This window comes from Barbus barbus, assembly GCF_936440315.1.
Source record: "Barbus barbus genome assembly, chromosome: 5".
In the NCBI taxonomy this organism is placed as follows: Eukaryota; Metazoa; Chordata; class Actinopteri; order Cypriniformes; family Cyprinidae; genus Barbus; species Barbus barbus.
In genome coordinates this window covers 30,220,617-30,233,490 of record NC_136733.1, presented here as the reverse complement: position 1 = coordinate 30,233,490, position 12,874 = coordinate 30,220,617, and the positions used below count along the sequence as shown (strand labels likewise).

General features: G+C 37.3%; 1 protein-coding gene across 1 annotated transcript in view; it reads right to left on the bottom strand.

The window, feature by feature from the left end:
• The window catches only part of arhgap20b (Rho GTPase activating protein 20b), a 48,934-nt gene that overhangs the window by 5,778 nt on the left and 30,282 nt on the right, over positions 1-12,874 (bottom strand). Inside the window, exons 13-14 of the mRNA XM_079417288.1 lie at positions 11,283-11,472; positions 1,193-1,307 (exon numbers count right to left, since the gene is read on the bottom strand). Coding sequence (XP_079273414.1) covers positions 1,193-1,307; positions 11,283-11,472 — 305 coding nt within the window. The remainder of the gene's footprint in view (positions 1-1,192; positions 1,308-11,282; positions 11,473-12,874) is intronic.

Below are 12,874 nucleotides of genomic sequence, written 5' to 3'. Positions count from 1 at the left end.
TTTTTAAAGACTCTGCCACGCCCCCCTAAAACAGCTCATTCAAACACATCCCCACGTCTACGTCACGATGTGGAAATATTTGCGTAATCCCACCCAAATGTTCACGCAAAGAAAGAAGGCGTGGTTTCAATAACCGCAGTAGTGTTGATGCAGCCAGGGACAGGGAGACGCTGTGTTTCTATTTGAAAGCAAAAGCACTTTATTTGGCCTTCCGAAAGTAGATGCATTTAAGAATCATTAAGATTACTTACAACAGAACAGCACAAACCAGATGTTATCACAATGCATTTTATGGACGACCGTTTCGTAAATCTAGGAGGTCATTCTGACTTTGCTATGACAATCTGGCGCTTCTGAAGCGACTGTAAGTATGTTTTGTTATTAGTTTAAGTATTTACTATTGACTGTTCAAATGCGGAGTTTTGCGCGTTGTGTGTGTGCGTATGTGTGTGTGAGAGAGACAGGGTCACATCACAGCTATCTTAATCGCGGCTTGTGTGCAAATACATACGACCTTCATCACTGTGTCTCTCATGCGACTCTGTTCCCCTCTCGGGCTTGAACTGATTGTAAAACTAAGGACATTATTAACTGTCTTTACTTTTATTTTGAAAGCTGAAGCTCGCGATTATGAAAAGGGGCGTTACATTTCGGTCGAGAGCTGGTGGTGTTCGGCCAATCACAATGCACTGTGCCAGTTGGCCAATCAGAGCAGACTGCGCTTGTCGGAAGGACAGACTTTGTAGAAAATTAAGCGTTTGAGAGAGGCAGGGCATAGATGACCTACAATAATGTACAGGATTTTAAAAAATTATGTGTTTTTTGAACATTAAAGCATGTCAACATATTCTGTTACACCAAATACACAAAATAATGATCTTTAAAAAAGCATCATATGACCCCTTTAAGAGGATCTTAAGAGAGTAAAGGTGTTGTACCAAATACCTCTAAGAATACTTGAAACTGTAATAACTGCGAAGGCAGTTCTTAAAAGTTATCTCAAATTTATTACTTTCAATTAATTAACTGTTAACTCAAATTCTAAAACAACCACATTCACCAGCAGCTTAAATGTGTGTAGGAGTACTGTGAAATTGCACAGTCAAAAAGGCTAATTGTATTCTGTAAAGTATCTCAATAGGCATCTACATCTCAGTGAAATGAGGTCCAAAGGGCATACCATAACAATCACCTGTGTAATCGCATGTTTCCTGCTCTGTATTCATCTGCCTGGCGAACAGACTCTCCAGATCATCTCCAAATATGGCAGGCGTGTTTTCTATCAGGTACTGGATGAGTGCGGCGACCTAAACGACAGATGGAAAAACACAAAACATCATCAATATGGAAAACAGACACAGCTGGCCCTCAAACATAAACATTGACCATAGCAGCACATATATCAGAGACTGAAGCACTGTACAAACCGGCTCGGTTACATTTACGACTTGTGTTACCAAATGTTTTAAGAAGATTTGTGTTCTACATTTGACAGAGCATGCAAGTTCAAGATTCAAGATTCAAGATTTTTATTCGTCACATACACAATTATACAGAGTATAACCAGCAGTGAATTGTAAGTCAGGTCCACTCCAAGGACAGTGCAATTATATAGTATACAAATATTTAGAAAAAGAAAAGTAGAAAAAATAAAATAAAAAGATAAAAAATATAAATGTGCAGGTCAGTATGTTGTTGACTTAAATAGTAATATAAGAGGAGTGTGCAAAAGAATGTGCAAAAAAGTTGTACATGGTATTTAAATAGCAGCAAAAAAATGAACAGCTTATTGATATATAAGTGTGTCTGAGGTGGACACATTGTGTATGCTAGATGACTGCCACCTTGTTTCTGTCCAAGTTCTAGAGTGTTTAGACATCAGTTTAGAGATTTCATCACACAGATCGTATGTGACGCCAGTGTATGTGTATGTCTGGCATGTGCATAGAGATCCTTGCAAAATCCAAAGAATCTTTCACTCCTTACTCATTTCTGGTACAAACAAGCCCAAAGGAATGGAAAATTAAAAAGCATACAGAGGGAATGGCATGCTCTGTAGCACTTCCACTGGTAAAACAACATTTCGTAGACACCATAGGGATCTGCAGCTGGCAGCGGATTAGTAACTACCCTCTGAGTGTCTCATGCTGTTCTCTTTCAAAAGCATTTGCAAGAGTTCATAAATGTGAATGACATCATCTTATGTAGTTCTGGACATGGTGAACTATTCTAACCACATTAACAATTAGAGATTCACTCAAATGGCATTCACCACTCATTTATTTGTGCACTGGCTGGATTAACTGGGTTCGGACACAGCATGAGAATGCTCTGCACAAATTAACTGCCATATTCGGATTTTGAGAAACAAAAGCATCTGCACAGTCACACACATCCAACTGCTTATTATAGATCAATCTGTGATTCATCTCTCACTTCATGTTCTTTTAAAGTCCCCAGGAAATCAAAATGAACAATTCTTGCTTCTGTAAGGAATACTGCAGTGTTTATTCTAAATTCAGTCTTAAATCAAAAACATTAACTTCCCCTCAGGGGGTGAACTTTTTCACGAAAGGAAGAGTTAGTATGGATTGTGGACTCATATTTTGGCTAGAAGGTTTTAGGTCACCTTAATAATACATTTTCTTAATGATGATGTTTTTAATCAGCTGTTTGGAATGTCATTCTGATGGCACCCATTCACTTCAGCGATTGGTGATGTTACGCACATTATGTAATGTCTTTGTTGGCTTGAGGGCAAGTAAATTTTCAGTAAAATAATTTTTTAGGTGGACTATTTCTTAAACTGTAAAAGTTATAGGTTCTAAGAAAGTTTCTATATATAGCTCTTATACTTTCATTATGAAAGTGTGGATTGTTACTTGTCAAACAACACACTGTTTTAAAGGGATAGTTCAAAATGAAAATTCTGACATTAATTACTCATCCTCATGTTGTTCCAAACCTGTAAGACCTTTGTCATCTTCGGAACACAAATTAAGATATTTTTGATTAAATCCGAGAGCTTTCTGACCCTCCATAGAGAGCAATGTAACTGAAATGTTCACAAACCTAGAAACATAGTAAGGAGATTGGGAAAACAGTCCATGTGACATCAGTGGTTCAACTGTAACTTTACGAAGCTGTGAGAATACTTTTTGTACACAAAGAAAACAACTTTATTCAACAATTCTTCCCCTCCAAATCACATATTCCGCCATTATTGAGAGGACCTCTGCAAATAAACAATGCATGAGCATGATGCTGCTGACGTAGTACACATGGTACTCTCGATAATGGCGGAATATGTGATTTGGAGGAGAAGAAGATTATCTTAACTGTTTTAAATGAATTTTAAATAAATTTTTATATAATTTTAAAAAAGTTTAAACAAAAGGCTAAAGTAAGTGCTGTGATGGTAAAGAGAATGTGGGAAAAGAAAGACAAGTGTGTTGGTTAATCAGTTGAAAGTAGGACCTCTGAGTTCTATTTGTTTGGTTTATGATGGTCAAAGTAAGTAGGGGGTTAAGTAGTGGAATAGTTAGGTGTTTTGGAAGGTTTTTTCACTTAGTGTGGAAGAGTTTGAACAAAGCTTGGGAATGTTTGTTTTTAAATTCCTTGTTTTTATTGTAGTGATTATTATTATTATTATTAATTAATAATGATTATTATATTTTAATGACTATTTTACTTCCTTTTATGTAAAGCACTTTGAATTACCACTGTGTATGAAATGTGCTATATAAATAAACTTGCCTTGCCTAATCTATAAACTTCCACAACTTCTCTTGTAATGCTAATGGAGGTTTTGTCTACAGATGCACATTACATATTTCTCAGAGTGAAACACAAAGATTTGATCACAGATGCTACGTTCATCTTCACTAGATCTGACAGGTCTGACATGAATAATGTTAATGAGATTTGTGCACAAATACTATAAATGCCTAAAATTTAATAAAAACCGCATACACTCTTCGTCAGCCTCCTGATGGGCTGTCAGTTTTGTATTTAAAAATATATTTATGTACCTACTATATACACCCTGTCTCATACATGGAACTTTTTGAAGTCAGGGTCTTGGTCTTGTGTCAGTTTTTGCCTGTCATATCAAATAAGTTGCTATGGAGACCAGTGTCTAATAATCATATTTGGTAACCAGGCAACACACTGTGTTATGCTTTTATTAATTAGGTGGAATTTCATGTCGTTCACCTGCCCAGCATGGACCTTAAATTATCGCAAGGAATTTAAATGATACTCATACTATGGTATTCCTTTTCTTCATCTTTCTCTCCATTCACACAGCTCTGATGTCAATCATCTCAGGCTCAGGCTTCCTATATATTAGACTCTGATTGCGGACTGCTGTGCTACCAATGCCCTCCTGTTATTTACAAGCCATGATCAAACGATAGCAGCAGCTGCCGCCAGCTGTGTATGGTTGAAATGTTTATCCTCTCTCTAAATGAAAAGCTTTTACATCAAGAAACTTCTCCGTTTCTGTCACTCCAGCTGATTTTGTCTTTCAATAAATCTCAGACCTGAGCTTTTGATAAAAAAAATATATATATTCCAATTTAACCTACAAACTAACACAATGTTCATATTATTTACATTTACATTTATTCATTTAGCTGACGCTTTTATCCAAAGCGACTTACAATTGCTATATATGTCAGAGGTCGCACGCCTCTGGAGCAACTAGGGGTTAAGTGTCTTGCTCAGGGACACATTGGTGTCTCACAGTGGATTCGAACCCGGGTCTCTCACACCAAAGGGACCATATTATGATCAAATTATGTCCTTAAAGGGTTAGTTCACCCAAAAATGAAAGTTATGTAATTAATTACTCACCCTGATGTCGTTCCAAACCCATAAGACCTCCGTTAATCGTCGGAACACGATTTAGTCCCAGCCTATATCATGCAATATATTTCCCAGTTGTTTACCTTCACAGACATAACTGACTGTTTTTGTAACTCGTGTGTTTTTAACGTAAACTTGTGTGTGAATGAGAACTTAGTTTACTCACATGCTGTGACAGCCGCTTTCTGTCCTTGTGCTTCGGATGATGTGTGCGCTCAGAAAACCGTATATCAGAAGTTTAAACTCATATGGTTTAAAACGCATGATTTCAACGTGATTAACATGATAATCAGAACCAAAACGGATGTTTTTAGCAGGTACGAGGGGGCGGGAGCAGCAGCTCATTTGGATTTAAAGAAAAAGGCCCAAAAATCTGTGTTTCTGCTTCCACTAAAAACAGGCATATAATAAATTATCTGTGGGGTATTTTGAGCTGAAACTTCACAGACACATTCTGGGGACACTAGAGACTTATATTACATATTCAAGATTCAAGATTTTTTATTCGTCACATACACAATTATACAGAGTATAATCAGCAGTGAAATGTAAGTCAGGTCCGCTCCAAGGACAGTGCAATGGTATAGAATACAAATATTAAGAAAAAGTAGAATAAAAATAAAAATATAAAAGAATATAAATATAAAGTTAAAAAAAAATTATATAAATGTGCAGGTCAGTATGTTGTTGACATAAATAGTAATATAACAGGAATGTAACGGATTTTTTAAATGAGGTGGGAACCACGGAGGTAGCAAGGGACTGATTAAAGATAGAAGTGAACAAACCAGCGAGCTGATCAGCGCAGGACCTCAGAACACGGCCAGTTATCTCATCAGGTCCGGCTGCTTTCCTGACGTTCACTTTCTTTAGCGCCCTCCGAACCTCATCCTCCGACACGGTGATTACAGGATCATCGCTGCTCTGCCTGCTGCTCCCTGACGCTCTGGACGGCCGAAGAAGGCGTTTAACTCGTCGGCCAGCAACGGATCTGCTCTCACCTCCGCGGAGGATTCGTTTAAGAAAGGCACAGATGGTCCTCAGTCCCTACCACATCCGTCGAGAGTCATTGAGCTGTAAATGAGACTCAATTCTCTCTCTGTATCGAATTAGCGGCTCTTACTGCGCGTCGGAGAGCATAGCACGATGCTTTGTACTCGCTCATATTCCTGGTCAGAAGAGCCTCATTGTAAGTGGCAGTGCGTGCCTTAACCGCAGCACGGATTGTTCTGTCCACTCACGGTTTCTGATTGGAGAATATCCTTATCGTTATTGTTTCTGTAGCTTGCTCGGTTAGCGTGTTTACAAAGCTTAATGCTACATCCATGAACTCGCTGACGTCAGAAGAACTCGCCCGGAACATGTCCCAGTCGACGTCATCAAGAGCCGCCTGCAGCATAGCCTCAGAGTGGGAGGACCAGCGCGTCACTACTTTCTGCACCGGAGGATCCTGAACGAGCCTTTGTTTGTATTCCGGTGTGAGGAAAATGGCGGCATGGTCCGATTTACCAAAAGCCGGAAGTGAGCGGGCTTTGTAGGCATTCTTGAACTGAGTGTACCAATGATCCAGTGTATTTGGTCCTCTAATTGGACAGGATACATGTTGGTGAAAGTTCGGCATGACCCGTCTGAGGCTAGCTTTGTTAAAGTCCCCCGCGATGATAAAGGCAGCGTCAGGATGTTTGTTAATGTAGCCGCTGAGCACATCGTGAAGTTTAGACAAAGCCAAGCCGGTGTCCGCCTGTGGTGGAATGTACACAGCAGTAACAATGATCGATGAAAACTCCCGGGGCAGATAAAATGGGCAGCAAATAATGGAAAGATGTTCCAGATGAGGCGAGCAGGAACGGAGATATTCCTGGGATCACACCATTTCTTGGTAATCATGAAACACACTCCTCCACCCCTGGATTTACCGGCCTCTGCTGTTCTGTCCGTCCGAAAAACAGAGAAGTTATCACTTGGCATTACAACAGTGTCCAGGACCGAGGACGAAAGCCACGTTTCTGAGAAACAAAGGATGTTACAGTCCCTTATGTCCCGTTGGAAACTAATCCTGGCTCTAAGATCGTCCATCTTATTCTCCAAGGATTGGACATTTGCAAGCAGAATGCTCGGAAGAGGAGGACTGTGAGCCCTTTTCCTGAGTCTATCTCGAATCCCAGCGCGTTTCCTACGCTGTTTCTTGATCCTTCGCCTCGGGGGGGTTATTGTTCATCTCTGTGTTCCGAAGAATCTCCAGAGGCCATGCTGGATTCCTGGATAAAGTGTCCTGAAACAGGTTAGTGTAGCGGTTTCCAATGTCCAAAAGTGTTTCTTTGTTATAGGTGATCAGTGCCGACGTGAGTTGTGTAAAAAGAGAAAGTAAAACTATGTAAAAAAGTAGATAAAAACACAATCTTAGCGGAGCGACCTGGACGGCATCCGAACAAAGCGGCGCCATCTTGCAATAGTAATATTATAAAAAGGGGCTTAATATGTCTCCTTTAATTTGCTTTCCGACGATGAACGGAGGTCTTAGGGGTTTGGACTGACATCAGGGTGAGTAATTAATGACAATTTTAATTTTTGGGTGAACTAACCCTTTAATGGCACTAAAGTTCTCTGCTGAAATAATACACAGCCAATTAGATTTTTTTTAAATAGACTATTAAAATACTATGCTAAATAAACTATAAAAATACATTCTATATAATTTCAGGGCTCAACAGAAATGTTTGTTTTCTTATTGTTTGCTTACTAGTAGTTAATCTACTAGTCTAGTAATCTTTTTACAAAAATATTCTTTGTGGCAACATTTTTCTAAATGTTAAAAATGTTTTAAAAGATTTAATTGGAAAATTAAACAATTAATCAAGTACACAAATAAATAAAAAAATCTATTAATATATAGCTGTAATGTAGCTCCATGGTGGCTATAAATACACTTTTTCCTGGAAAATTAGGGCACACTGTCATTTTCAACAGATTTTAAAGGCTGATTGCACAGGCTAAGACTGACACTCAAGAGAAGAAATTGTTGAATAAAGTCGGTATTTTTGTTTTCTTTGCAAACAAAAAGTATTCTTGTAGCTTTGCAACATTACGATTGAACCACTGATGTCACATGGACTATTTTATCGATACCTTTACTACCTTGCCTTGAATGTGGTAGTTGCGCGCTGTCTATGCGGAGTCAGAAAGCTCTCAGATTTCATGAAAATATCTTAATTTGTTTTCCGAAGATGAATGCAAGTCTTATGGGTTTGGAACGACATGAGGGTGAGTAATTAATGACAGAATTTTCATTTTTGGGTGAACTATCCCTTTAACTGATGTTTAATCATCAGATTTCGCCGTTTTAATTGCTAAAAACGCAGCAAGAGTTTGAGTGAGAGATTGTCAGCTGGCCTGACACTAGCTCTGAGCCATCTTTAATGTTGAGCCCTGCATTCATATCTGTCTCGGAAGAGGATGACTCATCAGCAGCTGTCATATGATGAAACAGAATATTAGTCAGGGAAATCTGGACATGTTTTTCAATTATTAAAGCCCCTGAATTGTATTGATCCTAAATATGAAGATGTGGTTTACAAAGAATCTTGCATTGAAACGCGGCAGGGTTTTGCGATCCATTTGAATTAAGACAGACAGTGTGAATTGGTGTTCCAAGGATGTTCCTTAATTTCCTTAACGAAATGTACATTTGTCACATGTATATCATATTTTGCATATTACTGTAAATAAACTAAATAAAATTTATAAATCTCTTGGTGTGTTGCAACATATGTCATGCCCAGTGTTGGGCAGTAACTACTGTAATAATATTACTTTTTCCAGTATCTAGTAGTGTAACTAATTACTAATAAGATTTCAGTAATAAAACGGTTACCATCCATAAAACAGCTTAGTTACTTAGTTTCTTTTGATGCCTCAACCCCGCTGATTTAAAATCCAACAATCAAATAATTCCTAGATTTATTTTCATAATTTTCACGACTTGCGCATGGATGTGATGTCCCCAGTGCAGCAGGTAAGCTTGGAATATGGAAAAGCTTACATTCAGCAGATAGACAGAGTTTCTGGAGGTTTGGTGTTGGAATTTGGTCTTTTAGTTTTCATTTTATTCAAATTTAAAAAATGTCCCAACATTTCCGGAATTCGGGTTGTACACAGTCACAACTTCTGTGGGGCGTGAAGAAAAAGAAACTAGTAGTGTAACTAATTACTGTTTCCAGAAAGTAATAAGTAAAGTAACAATATTACTTTTGAAAGGAGTAACTAGTAATGAGTAATATATTACATCCTTTGAGTAACTAGCCCAACACTGGTCATGCCACACTATATTGTGACAATATAGTGACGTACGGTAGGTCCCCGGAGATTCAAACTCTTACTCATTTCCCTGCTTACATTTGTGTCAACATCCTGTTGATAAGACAGATTCCTTTGATGACATCAGAAAATCTGATTTTGTCGCTGTATAAACTTCTGAGGTTAATAAGCAGATTAATAAGCAAAATTATCTGAAGGGTGGAGAAAATCATTTGCAGCTTTATAGGCTAGAAATTCTGGTTAAGTCACATCATTATTAGGGTTTCTCTTGGATAATAAGCTGTGCACAGTTCTGTGTGATTTACAAACTGAAGTTGGCCCCGGATGTTGCACCCTTCAGTACCCTTTCCAGAAGATACTTATTTCAAAATCATGTGAGTGTGTATAAATGTAATCACAGGGATTTGTCTCCAGCATGACAATCTGTGGTGACAGTGGTGTTAAACTTAAACCTCCCCATGAGCAATTAGGGTGAAATGTTTAAGCGGCATGACATTGCTTAGCAAGCTGGTATGCAAATTAGGATCTTCTGCCCTGCAGCACAAAAAATCCAAAATCCTTTGGTTAATTTTGACCAAACACCCACCCCCTATTGGACTGGAACTGATTCTATTTCTGAACAAGACAAGTAAGTGTGTGGGTGCAATTTATGAATGAATACATATACTTGTAAAGTTGTTTCTTAAAGCTCCAGTCCGTAACTTTTTTTGGTTAAAAATGATCCAAAATCAATATTTGAGCAAGTACATCCCTTACGAAAAAGAAGTTTATTCAAGTGTGCTATTAGTATACTTATTTTAAAATTATTTAAAAATTAGGAAAGTATACTTTTAGTTTACTTTTTATGTACTTCTCAGAAATATACTTAAAATTACATTTAGGTATACTTGACTTATACTTTGGAAAAAGTCTAAATATATTTGAGCTATACTTGTGCTCCTAGAATCCGTGTTTTCATTGTTATATGGTAGGGGCACTAGTACACATCTTCTGTAGAGAATTCGATGTGTACAGCTCCGTCTTTCTTTTCTCTGCGCTTTTAATTTACAGATACAGTCAAAATAAATAGCCCATCTGAATTATATAACATTTAGTCCATCCATCGCATAGTAGCCTACAACAATTTTATTAACAGTAGAAGTAAAATCTTATTGTAGTCTTCAAATCTGGGTACTGTCCGTTTTAAAATCACTTACAGAGGAAGTTTGTTCCAATCAGACTAACATGACAGTCACGACTTCACTTGTTTTTCTTTTGTTTTCACTCTTGATCTTTACAACACACATTACGTTACATATTTCATGGCACACTCGTTTTATGCGTTTTTGGCGCCACCTATTGTAGTGGGTGTATTATTGACATGTCAAAGTCTAGACTCTGAATATAAGACGATCACGTTTTTTCAGATGTATTTCCAAGAAAAAAACATCGTCTTATATTCGGCTCAATACGGTAGTTGTGTACTCAAAGTTTACTACTGTTATACTTAAAGTATACTTAAAAGTATAATTTTATATACTAGAAAGTGGGCCAATTTAGTCTCAAGGAGTAATGAAAGCCTTGGTGCAGAGTTTCAGAAAAAAAGAAAAAAAGAAAAATCAATCATTTTGACCCATGCAGTGTATTTCTGGCTATTGCTACACATATACCCCAGCGATTCAAGACTGGTTTTGTGGTCCAGGGTCACATATGTCAGTATTCTCACATTACTTCATATTTGTCACAAATAGATTTTTAATTTATAATTTAAAATTCCTTTAATAAAACAGCATGCATTTTTATCACACACATACTTTGTAACCTGTCCTTTATTTTGAAAGAGAACATGTGAAAAAGATATCTGTTCACTAATTAAGAAATTGTTGCGTATTTTATGACGTCTTTCCTTTATTTTAATAAAATGTGAGGCACTGTATAATTTCACTCCCATTATTTCGGCCTAACTAAAACAAGAAATGAATAAATTAAGCTAAACCCAGCCACGATTTAGCTAAATCATTGAAACTGAAAAGAAGGGATGGATTAATAAAATGTCCGGATTTTTATCTGGATTAATAAAACGTCCTCCAGTACATATAACTAGATTTTTACTGATTTACCTGCAGCACGCTCTGTCCGTCTTTGTCAGGGCTGATTTGGGAAGACCTCCAGAGTATGTTGGGTGCAATGCAAAGTGCCAAGTTTGTTGCTGTCATCTGATTCACCTCTGAGTGAGTGTGTATCCTGTGTAGCACTCCAAATAAGTGACACAGCAAGGTAACATTCTCCTCTGGCAACTGTGCAAGCAAACTAGACAAAAAGACAATAGAGCTTGAACAATGACAGACAACTGCAACAGACACACAGAAGCATAAAACATGTATTTAAATAATATTGCCAACAAATGATTATGTGCAGAAGTTTGTCTGCCCTCTCATACATATGGAAATGCATTCCAGCACAAATATGCACACATACACACACACAAAGATCAAATAACAGGTGTGCATAAACAAGTGAATATAAAAATCCATCTGTAAGACATTTCGAAGCAGCTGGATTAGAATCTTAATTTTTTTTTAAAAGGTCAATCAAAATATAAAACACAGAATGGCAGAAAGAATATATTGTTATTACATGCCTGCAGCAAAATGCTTGAGTATGGGCCCTTCAAAAACTATTCAGTTATTCTGCTGAACATTGTTTGCACAAACTAGTTGAGAGGATATGATTCTTCAGCACACTGAGGCAAGTTACAGTAGAGGCAAACTAATTAGAGATCAAGGTCATTTCATAACAGGAATCTGAATATTGAATTAATTTGAATCTATTTGAATTTGTTGATTCGCCTACTTGTTACACTTGTCACTTTTCAATTAAAAGCTCATTTTAATATACTTCCAATAATTCATGCTAATGTAGAGCTTTACAATGTGATCAAAAGATTTTGTTTTATTCTGTGCTCCATCATTTTGTAGCGCTAAAAACAATACACTTTCAAACATTGTCTAGAAGAACACAGGCCAGAACAGCTAGTGGTTTTCAACCCTGCTCCTGGAGATCAACTGTTTTTAACAGAGTTTAACTTAAAACTGAACCAGCAAATCAAGCTCTTCAGGACTACTTGACAAATCTTGAAGGAGGTTGGAAATAAACTGCAGGACAGAGGGTCTCCTGGAGCAGGGCTGAAGACTTCAGGGCTAGAACATGGAGGAAAATGAGAAATTGTAAATGCACAAAGACTTTTCTTTTTTAAAAAACAGAGTTTACATCAACGGGACTGAATTAGGATTGTTTCTGAGAAATATCATATCAATTAAAAATCTCCCAGCTGAGCATTCATGCTGCTGTGCTCACAAGAACATTTAATAATGTAATAATAATAATCTTGTACGGTAAGAACATTTGCTGTTCTTACCTTACAAGGGCTTGAATAATGAGGCTGGATCGAATATGGGGGTGAGAAAATGATAAAAAATTATACCAAAAATTACAAAAATTATAAGATGCATTTATGATGTCTTAAGTTTACTGCTTTTGTGTCCGAGCCCAGAAGATGCATTTTGTTAAGCAGTTTCATTAATTATACACTTAAATGAGTCAGAAGATTTAAATTTTCCTTGTGAATAGATGGTATTTGTGTAATGCTGCTATGAAAGTAGAAGCATGTTTTTAGCCACACATGCACATCGTGTTACCTAGACAAAATAAC